This window comes from Anolis carolinensis, chromosome 3 (genome assembly GCF_035594765.1).
Source record: "Anolis carolinensis isolate JA03-04 chromosome 3, rAnoCar3.1.pri, whole genome shotgun sequence".
NCBI classification, from domain to species: Eukaryota; Metazoa; Chordata; class Lepidosauria; order Squamata; family Dactyloidae; genus Anolis; species Anolis carolinensis.
The window spans coordinates 217,742,225-217,755,292 of NC_085843.1; the positions used below are offsets into that span (position 1 = coordinate 217,742,225).

General features: G+C 44.1%; 1 protein-coding gene across 1 annotated transcript in view; it reads left to right on the forward strand.

Annotated features, from left to right (window-relative positions):
- Nucleotides 1–13,068, forward strand: part of sgpl1 (sphingosine-1-phosphate lyase 1) — a 65,484-nt gene that overhangs the window by 39,268 nt on the left and 13,148 nt on the right. The window contains exon 7 of the mRNA XM_008106648.3: nt 11,176–11,264. Coding sequence (XP_008104855.2) covers nt 11,176–11,264 — 89 coding nt within the window. The remainder of the gene's footprint in view (nt 1–11,175; nt 11,265–13,068) is intronic.

The following is a 13,068-nucleotide window of genomic DNA, read 5'->3' on the forward strand; positions in this document are numbered from 1 at the left end:
CAACCTCGAACTCCTCCTCCCCATTCATCAAAACAGGAGGGGGGGCCGGTTGGTCTGTATCAGGACGCACACCATCCGCCGGAAGGAGCAGGGAGCGGTGAAACACTGGGTGAATGCGCATTGAACGCGGAAGTTGGAGTTTGAAAGTCACAGGGTTTAATTGCGCTACCACTGGATAGGGGCCAATGAAACGGGCATCCAACTTCCGGCAAGGGCGATGGGAGGGCAAAAAGCGAGTGGACAGAAAAACCCGATCTCCTACCTTGATTTCGGGGCCCGGTTGGCGATGTTTGTCCGCGTGACGTTTATAGTCCTCCTTGGCTTGGTCCAGTTGCTGGAGCAAAAGTTGTTGCACCGCTGTGAGTTCCTGCAGCCAATCCTCTGCTGCGGGAACTTCTGTAGGTTCAATGACAGGGGGAAAGAAACGTGGATGGAAGCCGTAGTTTGCAAAGAACGGCGTTTCTTTTGTAGAAGCTTGAACTCCATTGTTGTAGGCAAACTCAGACAGTGGTAACAGAGAAGCCCAATTGTCCTGTTGGTAGTTTACATAACAGCGAAGATACTGCTCCAAAGTGGCATTGGTGCGCTCCGTTTGCCCATCTGTTTGGGGATGATGAGCTGAAGATAAGCGAGAGTCTATGCCCAATAGTTTTTGTAGTGCCTTCCAAAAACGAGAGGTGAATTGAGATCCACGGTCTGTGACTAAACTCTTGGGCAATCCATGTAATCTGAAAACATGTTGGAGGAATAGATCTGCAGTCTCTTTGGCCGTGGGGAGGCCTTCACAGGGAATGAAATGGGCTAATTTGGTGAAAAGGTCCACCACCACTAGGATCGTGGTGAATCCACAGGAAGGTGGTAGGTCAGTGATGAAATCCGCAGAGATTATTTCCCATGGGCGAGATGGAGTAGGAAGGGGATGCAGAAGCCCTGAGGGCTTCTCCCGCCTTGTCTTGGAGCGCTGGCACACTGGGCAGGTGTTGACATATTTTTCCACATCCTTGCGGATCTTGGGCCACCAGAAATCTCTTAGGATCAAATGCATGGTTTTAAATAGACCGAAATGCCCTGCTGGCTTGCAGTCAAGTGCTTTTTCCCTGCCCTGCCCTGGTGGGATATAAACATGATTTCTATAGCAAAGCAGTCCATCCTTAAGTGAGAAGGGAAATTGTAGTCCTTGACGAAGTTGGTCCTGCGCCCAGGCATCTGCTTGTTGACTAGCCCTGATTTCTTGAGCACAGAGGGGTCCAGGAGTAGGGGGAGTTGAATCAATGAGAGTGGATTTGGTGTTCCCCACTGTGAGCGTGGCAAAGTTCTCGGGCTGTAATAGTTGGGATTCAAAGGTCTCCTTGCGTCCTGCAGCGTATTCCGGTTTACGTGACAGGGCGTCTGCTTGCTTAGTTTGAGCTGGGGTTACATAATGAATCTGGAAGTTAAAACGTTCAAAAAATAAAGCCCAACGTTGTTGCCTCTGATTTAGTTTGCGGGCAGTTCTTAGATGCTCTAGATTCCGATGATCAGTATGGACTTCAATGGGAAATTTGGCCCCTTCTAGCCAATGTCTCCAAGTTTCAAAGGCTGCCTTTATGGCCAATAGTTCCTTTTCCCAAATGGTGTAATTTCTCTCTGGTGCGGTTAGTTGACGGGAGTAAAAGGCACAAGGATGAAGGTGGTCTCCCACCGGTTGTAGGAGTACAGCCCCAATTGCCACATCAGAGGCGTCCGCTTGCACCACAAAAGGGGTTCCAGGATCTGGGTGCTGTAGGATTGGCTGGGACGTGAATAATTTCTTTAGTTGCTGGAACCCTTTCTCTGCTTGATCAGTCCAGCGGAAGGGCTGTTTTCCACGGATGCAGCTAGTGATTGGGTCAGACCAGCGGGCAAAATCTGGAATGAACTTGCGGTAATAGTTCGCGAACCCCAAGAATCGCTGCACCTCTTTCTTGTTAGTTGGCGCCCGCCATTCCAATACTGCTGAAACCTTGGCTGGATCCATGGAGAGCCCTAGAGGCGAGATACGGTATCCAAGGAAATCTACCTCTTGTAGATCAAAAGCGCATTTTTCCAGCTTGGCATAAAGTCCATGATCCCGCAATCGTTGTAACACCATTTTGACGTGGTTCTCATGTTCTGATTGTGATCTAGAAAACACCAAAAAATCGTCCAGGTAGATTATCAAGAACCTATCTAGATAGTCCTGAAAAATGTCATTGACAAAATGCTGGAACGTTGCGGGAGCTCCGCATAATCCATAATTCATAACTCGGGACTCGAATAATCCGAATTTAGTCTGGAAGGCGGTCTTCCACTCGTCCCCTTCTCTGATGCGAACTAAGTTGTAAGCCCCCCGAAGATCCAGCTTGGTGTAAACCTTGGCTCCTCGAAGCCGATCCAGTAGATCCGAGATTAAGGGCAGGGGATAGCTGTTCCGCTTGGTGATATTGTTCAATGCTCTGTAGTCCACCACCAAGCGTAGTTCCCCTGACTTCTTCTTCACAAACATCACTGGGGAGGCGGCTGGGGATTGAGAGGGTCTAATGAATCCCTTACGAAGGTTTGACTCTATGAATTCCCTGAGAGCTTCTTGCTCCGGTTCAGTCAGGGAGTATAGATGCCCTCGCGGGATCGGGGCCCCCTCCACCAGGTCAATGGCACAGTCATAAGGTCTATGTGGGGGTAATTTCTCGGCTTCTTTTTCATTGAATACATCCCAATACTCGGAGTACTTCTTGGGCAGGGTGATGATGGGCTCGGTGTCTGTGGCATGGCAGACCTTGGCTACGAGGCAATGATTTTGGCAGTACTGTGAAGCAAACTGTAGTTCTCTGTTGGACCAAGAGATGCTAGGGTCGTGGAGAGTCAGCCATGGAATTCCCAAAATCACAGGGAAATGGGGAACCTCGGTAACAAAGAAGGAAATCTCTTCCATATGTTCCCTTATCCACATCCTGGTGGGTTCCGACCACTGGCTTACGGGGCCCGTCTTGAGGGGGCGGCCGTCTATGGCTTGCACCACACGGGCGTTCTTGAAGTCATGATATTGTAATCCCAGAGAGTCGGCATACTCTCTATCAATGAAATTGTTGGTGGCTCCGGAGTCTATCATGGCGTGGATCATGACGGGTCCCTTTTTTGCTGACCATAAGGTGACCACTAGAAGGAACAGGACCCCGGTTGGCGGCTCTTGAATGGGTTTTTTGACCGGGTTGGCGAGCCTCTCTACGCCCGGTCGTTGGCTTCCCCCGCCGGCTGTGTGCCAGCCGCCTCAGTCACCTTCGTCTCCGTGGAGGACGCCGCCGCAAGACGGGCGGCGGGCTTCCCTTTGGCTGGGCACTCTCTGGCGAAGTGGCCCCCGTTCCCGCAGTACCAACAGAGGTTTAAGCGTTGACGACGGGCCTTCTCGGCGGCATCTAGTCTGGGACGCACGTTGCCCAACTGCATCGGCACCTCCTCGCTTCCTCTGGGGTATGGGGTTGGTGGTGGGGGTCTCCACACTGGACGCGGCTGAACGCTGGCGGGAGCGGGGGGTTTTGCCCCAGCTCTACCGCTCTGGCCTCGAACCCACTGTTTCCTGTTGGCAATCATGACTTCAGCCCGTGAACATTGATCAATGAGTGCTTCGAGGGTCTGGGGAGGATCCACCTTGGAGATTTCCTCCAGCATTTCGATGTTGAGACCCTCCCGGAATTGTCCCCTGAGGGCTACATCATTCCAGCCGGTGTTGTGGGCCAGCACTCGGAACTCGGCTATGTACTGAGACATGGGTCTGTCTCCTTGGAAGAGGCGGCGGAGTTTGTGACCGGCTGCCTCCAAATTGTCCTCGATTCCCCAAGTCTCCTTAAGGTGGTCCAAGAAGCGTTGCGCTGATCTTAGGTGTGGAGAGGCTTGGTCGAACAGTGCCGTCGCCCAGTTGGCCGCTGGCCCGTCTAGAAGACTGTAAACCCACGCCACTTTGATGTCTTCTTGGGGAAACTCGGCAGCACGGGCCTCTAGATAAGCTTGACATTGGCGACGGAAAACATGAACCTTAGAAGCTTCTCCAGTAAACTTGGTTGGCAACGCCATGGCCGGAAGACGGATTCCGCGTTCCTTCAAACCCTTTATTTCCCCATCCTGTGCATTGAGCTTATCACGGATTCGGTCCACCTCATCCTTGTCGATGGTGTAGGTAATCGGCTGGCCGCCCGGTCCAGGTCCGGCTCCGGTAGACATACTGGCCGAGGTTAATTGGTGCTTAGGGTTGGCGGAGTCAAACTGTCACGACCCAGACAGCAAAGGCACCAATAACCATACACAGAGGCCAGAATCTATCTAATATCTTTATTAAGGAAATATATAAAGTTAATAAAATCAAATATAGGAAATAGTCCAGAAGTAGACCTTTCAGGAAAGGTCAAAATTAGTCCAAAAAGGCAATGTCCAATATGAAATATTAAGGTCCAAAGTTGTAATCCAATAACCGAAACACTCACTTTGCCAAGCAAAGTGAGGGGAGATGACAAGGTCCTTTAGTCCATGAACTTGAGCAAGGCTAGGAAATAACTTGATACTTGAAACAAGGCTTGAATCGTGGAACAAGGTAACGAGGAACAAGAACAAGGTCCGTGGAATAACTTGGTAAAATCCGTGAAACAAGGCAAGGTTTAGTCCTGGGAAACAAGGCAAGGTCCGTAGGTAAACAAAGGCTGGGAAACAGGAGCGAAGGCTGGAAACCAGGACAAGGCTTGAGCAGGAACGAGGCTTGAAACGGAGCGCGCTGTCCAGACACAACTCGCTCCGGAGGCTGACGAATTGACTCCGCGAAGTTACTTCGCGGGTAAAACACCTATATAGAGTCTAACTTTCCCGCCGAAGCAGTTCTCTGGGAACCAGAAACGAAAGCTAAACTCTGAGACCAGATGTTTGACTCCTTAAAGATTCTCACGAAAAGCAGGCTTAATTGGCTAAATTCTTAGCTGCTATTCTAGCACTCCTGCGCGAAGCTGCTTCCAAACTCCTCTGTTGTTTACAAAACTCATGGCGAGAGAACACAGGAGATGTAGGCTCAGGGTTTGTTTGACATACTTCTGGGACACAACTTTCTTGCAGGTGCAAGGTTCCCAGATCTGCCTGGGAAAGATCTGGCTGAGAAGATTCCAGTTCTGACTGGGAAGGTAAAAAACCCAAGTTTTCTTCTTCATCAGGCATCACAATGTCATGAGCAGGACTACAAGGCCCATGAGTCATCACAGAAATCCTGTTTTTCCGATGAATCCCTTAGTTTCCCTTGTGTTCTTTATATTCAAATGTGTAAGCATCCTTGACATAAAGTGTGCATTACAGACTTAAAACATGTGCCGTTGTTACTTCAGCCTCTCTGAGTCTCCTTGTAAAGAGAAAAAGGGAGTTATAAATAATAATAATAATAATAATAATAATAATAATAATAATAATAATAGCCAAAATTGAAAAGTCGACGACAGATCCCAAATGTAGACTCTGCAAGGAAGCAGATGAAACAATAGATCACATCCTCAGCTGCTGCAAGAAGATTGCACAGACAGACTACAAGCAGAGACATAACACCATTGCTCAGATAATTCATTGGAACTTGTGCCAAAAATACCATCTGCCTGCGACAAAGAACTGGTGGGATCACAGGCCCGAAAAAGTTACTCTGGGACTTCCGAATTCAGACAGACAGAGTGTTGGAGCACAAAATACTCCTGACCTCACGATCGTGTTAAAGAACAAAGTATGGATTGTCAATGTTGCAATCCCAGGTGACAGCGGGATTGAAGAGAAACAACTGGAAAAGCTGACACGATATGAGGATTTAAAGATCGAATTACAAAGACTCTGGCAGAAGCCAGTCAAGGTGGTCCCAGTGGTGATCGGCACACTGGGTGCAGTGCCTAAAGACCTATGCCTACACTTAAACAAAATCGGCGCTGACAAAATTACCACCTGCCAGCTGCAGAAGGCCACCTTACTGGGATCTGCATGCATTATTTGCCGATACATCACACAGTCCTAGACACTTGGGAAGTGTCCGACGTGTGATTCAATACAACAGCCAGCAGAGCGTCTGCTGTGGACTTATCTTGTGTTTCAAATAATAATAATAATAATACTTCTGTTGTCCTGGGAATAACTTTGTGAGATATAGAGGTGGTAGGAGTTACTTATGCCCCATCTACACTGCCATATTATGCAGTTTGAAACTGCAGGATATTGTCAGTGTAAACTCATGTAATGCAGTTTCTAACTGCATAATATGACAGTCAGCCCTTTTGTGCTCCGTGCTTCCAGACAGAAGGGTCCTGCTATTTACAATCCCAAAGGCATTATTGCTGTCATTGTCAGGGCAGTGTTTTTCCACTCTAGTAAATTAAAAAATGGGAAAACATTTGAGGACGGCCAGGCACAATACAGTGCCATCTAGATCCATGGAAGAGGCAGTACAACTGCAAGATAAAAGTCTAATTTTGAATTACTCCATGACATTGTGACATGCCCAATACAATGCTAGTGGCCTAGAGCCAGAAACATTGTTACCTTGTTTGGGTGCTGTAGCTAGTAAGGCAGAGAACTCTGATGCAGTAACATTAGGAAGTGTTGTAATTGAATGTGGGATGAACAGAATAGTGTGCTGGTCAGCAGTCAGAGCTGATGTTGTTGCAATGTGTTCCCTATATCTTTTATTAACTTCCCATATAACTAACCTTGCTCCAAGTATATGTTGTCTTGCAGTCTGAACAAATGGATCTGCCATTAGATGGGCAAACGTTGAATAAAGGCTAATAGTTTAAAGGACTTGGGATACAGGTCGAAGGTTAATAAGGTTTTTCAAAGCAGAAAATGTTCTATGTTTTTCAAGATTGCTGTGTGATTTAAGGTATCTGTTCTACTTATAATACTTGGAAGTGTCAAGGAAGTGGGGGACTATATTTTCCTCCAGTAAGCAGATAGTTAACATTTACATAGCATTCCTCCATCTTCATTTGGAGCGTTTCACTTTTTCTTAATATATCCCCTTTTAGTAATTTGAGTTATCACTTTCATATTGTAAGTGACACAGGCATTAAACTGAGAAACAGTGGTGTGCTGGGAACTCTGCAGCTCGTTCTCTTAACTCCATGTTGCACTAACTCTTGGGATGAAAACTTGTTTAATGCAAACCTGTTGAAGTGAAGTTTTCCAAAGAACGAGAAAATAGTGTGTATCTTAAACCATTCTTGGCTCTCCATCCATATTTTCTTGAGGTATCCAACCGGGTTGCGTTATTGTATTTGACATTTGGCCATAAATAATGGCTGTTTGAATCTGCCTCTGCTTGAAAGGCCAGAGAAGAAAATGCTTGGGCGTACTTGGCAGTTCTTTTAAAAAGACAAATGTCACAGAATTGGATGCTGCCATCCCTATTGTTGACTCATTTGCTTTGCAACTAAAATCTGTATTGCTGGAAATTTCAGTGAATTTATTTTAGCTAAGAGAACACAGCTGATACACAGAAACTAAGCCTTCCCTTCTCCTTCCCTATTACCTTTCCCAAAAGGCTTGATCCATTTCACTCCCTTTTTCATGGATTCTATATTCATGGTTTCACTTACCCATGCTAAAAAATAATAATAATAATAATACTTCCCCTCAACTTATTTATGAGCTTCCCTAGGTCTTCCAGCGCAGTTCTATGGCATGCTTTTGGGCCAAAATATAGCCAAAACGTAGAATTTGCTATTATCCACAGTTTCAGATGTCCATGGGTATGTGTGACTTGAAACGTATCGATCATACCATACTTAGCATTGGTGAATTTCTAGGCCGTGTCCTTATATATATATGAGTACAACATATTTATTTATTTATTTACAGTATTTATATTCTGCCCTTCTCACACTGAAGGGGACTCAGGCAGATTACAATGCACATATACATGGCAAACATTCAATGCCATAGAGACTTAATCATGAGATCATGAGACTTAATAATTATGACTAAGTCATGAAAACAAATGCAGAGTCCCAGAATTATAATTCATATCCTCTACTACCTGCATGTGGCACATCCTTCCTGCCATTTCCTCTTTGCTTGCTCCAGGAATGTTTGTGAAGGTCACATAGCTTCTCCTTGCAGCATATTTGCATAAAAACTCCTGAACACTGTCACCCCATGGGAGGTGCATCATTTAAACATACATTAATTTAATAAAGGAATTAAACCACTCCTTCTCCTTCCCCACTCCAGTTAGCTGACAGAACTCTTCCATTGGTTGTCTCTTTCTCTGACATTTTGGTTGATCTTAATATATTGGATCTGTTAATAGATCCAACAGTAGATTTTGTTTTGTTTGATACAGTTATTGTTTTTAACAAATCAAAAATGCAAAGGAAGCAAGCCATCTTGCAACCATGAGGCATTCTCCCATGTACGAAGGGCAGTTTTAGTTTCATAATGGAACTGGAATCAGACAGTGTTTGGCAGTAAAATCTTTTGTAAAAGTCTGAATTATTGACACAACTCAGAGTATCTTGATGGGTAAGATTTGGCACTGAGAAATTACACTAATCCACCATGTAGGAAATATTAAGAGTTGTTTTCAGGATGAAAAGTGAGTGCTGTTTTCTCATGAAATATGTGTCAAGAGGAAGGCATGTCAAGCCAACCCTTGTCGGGACCGCCTTCCATCTGGAAATTGATGTTCTCACTGCAAAAGAACATGTGGATCCAGATGTCTCTACAGTCACCTATGGACCCACTGCCAAGACTCTACACTTGGAAAGCAATCATATTTAGCGGAGAGTGATAGCTTATGATGATGCTGGTTGTGTCCTTTTAACTGAAAGTTATACAGAAATAGTCATTGTTGAAAGACTGCAGTGGTGGTCGATCTGAATATATTTATAGTTTGTAGTAACATGACCAAGTGGTTACTAATGTGCCCCAAGGACTGGGAATTGCACAATGTCTGTCTGTTATTTGCTTATCATGTGCCTTATTTTGATCTTGTCATTTAAATGGAGCAGAAATAGCACTTCTAAAAAGTTGTCAGCTCCTGTTGAGTCATTACTGTCTGCCAGCTGCACGATATATTGCAAAAGCTGTAGGAATTCTCCTGTGACTGTGATTCATGTAATGCCAAGAAAATAAAAGTTTATGTTAAAAAACAAGAAGCCAATGTCTCTGGACCAGGTGAGGAATATCTTTGACCTTTCCCATGGTTTGGACTTTGATTTCCAAAATCCCCAGGCAACATTGTTCATATCATGGCTCCCAGAATCCACAGTTACCATTGCCCATAGGGGCAATACACTGTGGGAGGACATGGGAGAGGGCCTTATCTGTGCATGCACCCTGGTTGTGCAGTCCATTGAGGCCCGGTGGACTCCATAGAGGCTCAGTTGATGTCACTGTCAAGTAAAAATAATTTTTTTTGCTAAATTCTCTGAGGTCTAGCTGATTTAATCCAAAACTGCATCTGAACAAGGTTTTAAATTGTCTTGCACAGTTCAGACCAGTTTTAATTAGTCAGATTGTTCACTATGTTTATAGACTGCTGAAACTGCTTTTACTAGTTTATGTTGTTTAAATTTTATTGTACATTGCTTTGAGATTTTAATAAATCACTCAAATGGAAGCCATTATAGGAGTAATAAAGCATTTGCTGGGTCAAAAACATTACTCCACCTCTTATTTAGGCTAACATATGTGACGCATCACATATGTTATTCCTGTTCTTTGGTTTTATTTATCAAAAATCACTTCTAGTTTGATTAAAATAAACGTGCCCCTCTCCCCAAATGAGGCAGAGTTCAGAGGAGTTTGTTCACACAAAAATGCTTTTGTGGGATTAATCAGAATACCATATTTTCTGGTGTATAAAATGACTTTTTAACCCAGGAAAATCCTCTTAAAAGTGGGGGTCGTCTTATATACCGGGTGCTGAGCCATGGAAACGGGGCGAAAGGAGCTGGCAATAGAAGTTCTTCTCAAACATCTCTACCTTTTTGGCGTGCTGTACTTGGCACACCGCCAGCCATCTCTATGGTAACTGGTGCAAGGAAAGCTTCCGGTGGGGACAAGGGCCCTCTCCTTTTCTCCTTCTGGCTCTGAAGGTAGTGGCGGCAGCATAGAGGCCACAGCTGCAGTTGCTGAGAAACACCTCCCAGGCATCGTGCTCCGGAGCCGCTTGGGGCCCCCTCTTCCTTGCCCGGCTCCCTTTTCTGTTCAGCGCCATGCCAGGCTTGGCCTCCGTGCTGCCGCCGCCACCTTTGGAGCCGGAGCCGGAAGGAGAAAAGGAGAGGACCCTCATCCCTGCTGGAAGCCCTCCTTGCACTGGGTGCCATAGAGACGCTTGGCGGTGCACAGAGAACAGCTGGACGAGAAGCCTGCGGCAGAGAGGAGCCTTGAGGTGCTGGTCTTCGGCAATGTTGGCAAAGGAAAGGCCTTGTTGCAGTGCCTACTTCTGTTAGTTGTGTTGTCGAAGGCTTTCATGGCTGGAATCACTGGGTTGCTGTGAGTCTTCTGTGCTGTATGGCCATGCTCCAGAAACGTTGGAAGAGGAATAGTCTTATACGGGAGTATATTCCAAACTCTCAATTTTAACTGAAAAAGTTGGGGGTCGTCTTATCTGCCTAGTCGTCCTATACAACAGAAAATACAGTACACTTTTATGATTCTTAATTTCTAATTATGTCACAAGATGACCAAGCACATATATGCTCTTTCTTTCTAGACTAGAGAGCTAGACTGTTTGAAATCACTTTTGAATAATGGTAGTGTTGTGGAGCAGAAGGGAGGAAGGCAGCAACTTGGTTTCACAGCATTCCTGTAAAACCTGAGAAACTCTTCTGCTTTAAGAAAATGAAAATGATGGCTCATTGGATCATCTACCTTAATCTGTATGTGTTATCAGGCAAGAGTTGAACTGCCATTCCCATCTCCCCATTGCATTGACAGTGCTGGCTATGCATGGTGGAGATTATGGGTCTGGAGGGCCTTCGTTTGCTCACTTTGTGGCTCCTGCATCTAAGCACTTGCACATGTACATACACAGGTCAGTCCATAGTGATTCCCATTTTCAGAGAAGGGGTTTATGGGCATAAATAAACAAGTTTTCACTTGACGGTGTAATACTGCACTCTTATCTGTACAGAATAATTCCAAAATGTGTTGGTTTTAATTCCTTATTAACAGATGACCTCTGGTGGGACAGAAAGCATATTGATGGCCTGTAAAGCTTACAGAAACCTGGCGTATGAAAAAGGAATCAAGTACCCAGAAATGTATGTATTTCTGTTTGTGCACTCTTTCTTTTTCTAGTTGGGTTCAAATATCATATCAACATTTATCATGCTAGGAATGAACATAAAATTATCCCTCCCCCCTTCTGAAATGGCAATGATGAAGTCTTCAGAAAATTAAACTTTTGCTTTTGAAGTAATGGAAGTAGTTCAAATGGCTTGTTGGTCCATTGGACTTGAGAAAACAAGACAGTTTTTGAATACCTTATTAATGTATTAATCTTGTAAAACTATTATATTTTAATAAAAATTCTCCTCTTTTGTCCAAGTACTGCTTTAACATCCCACATTCTGGGAAAGGCCTACACTGTAAACAATGACATCAGAAATTATTTGGGAGTAATTGCACATTTTTAATAGAGTAGAAACATGATTTCTACTAGTTTTGACCAGAGTTTTGAAATATTACTTTTTGAGGATTACAGCTCCCTCAATTGGGGTGCGTTCGTCCACAAAAAGAACTTGTTCATGTTCTGCTGGGTTTTTTTAAAGAAAAAGCTGTTTAAGCATACTGTAGAATATATGTCCCGTTGACTCTCTTGACAATTCCTCCACTTGGTATGTTTTCACAACTGGGTTGTTACATAGCTTGAGGACTACTATATTGGGAAATATAAATCTGAATACAAAAAAGTAGTTCTTCAATTCTGTGGATCTAGCCCCTCTTTTTAAAAGCTCTGAACATAAGATTTATTTAAAAATACTTTTATTAGCTCATCTCAATTAGATGTATATTGTGATGAATCTAATTGTTCATTTAACTGAAATACCTGAAGGCACACCTGACTTCTGATACACTACTATTTTTTCATTTTTGGGAGGGTGGTGGAGGAATCATTTTCATTGCCATGCTGCTGGATTGAGAAGCCCCCAGACTAGAAGTATAGTATTGCAGATGTTTTTAGGATGCAAAGCCTTGTAATGCTTTAACACTGATTTTCTTGGACATTCAAAACCAAGGAAAAATAAGATCAGATGCTGCCACCTGCTGACTGTTTTGTAAACTGCAGGGCCCCCTGTTTTGAGGGGTGTTGAGTTATTATATTTTTCCCAGCTTATACATTTTGGAGTAAGACAGAATCAAAGAGCTGAAAAGGATCCCAAGGGTTATCTAGTCCAACACAGAGACTGATTGGGGTAACTTTGAATGGCAATGTGTTCTTCTCTTCCTGTTTAAATCCTCATGAAAGGTGTTTCTTAGCTGTGCCATTGAAACAAGTCAAACTGAAAAATAAACTTTGGAACCTTTCTTTATAGGCAACAGAATAAATGGAAATCCTGGTTTGTTTTAACTTACTGTGAGCATTAGCCTTTTCAAAACATACACATTATAGCTGATTGCTTGATTGTTTTGATTAATATCTTGCTTTTATACTTATGCAGGACCCAAAGTGGCTCATAAGTTTTGAAAAATATTTTTGGGACAAATCAAAATCCTGGCTCGGGATATAGAATGAGATGCGTAGTTCTCTAGTCTGGAGTATTAATGTGCTGCAGATGTGGTTAAAGTCAAAGTGAGAACATTTGGGCTCACTTAACCTAAAATCTTGTGACCCGGTGTTACACTATGACCAGGAGATCTCCACCCAACTATAAAGTAATTTCAGCCAGTTATTATCCCTCAGCTGGATCCTGCTTTACAATGTTGTGTGGATAACAACGGTGAGAAGCAACAGCGGTGGAAGGACATACAGCAATATTTCACATTGTGATTGTGCATTGCACAATGGCATTCAGTCAGTTTTATTAGTCTGCATTCTGGTTGCACAATGCCTATACAGCCTGT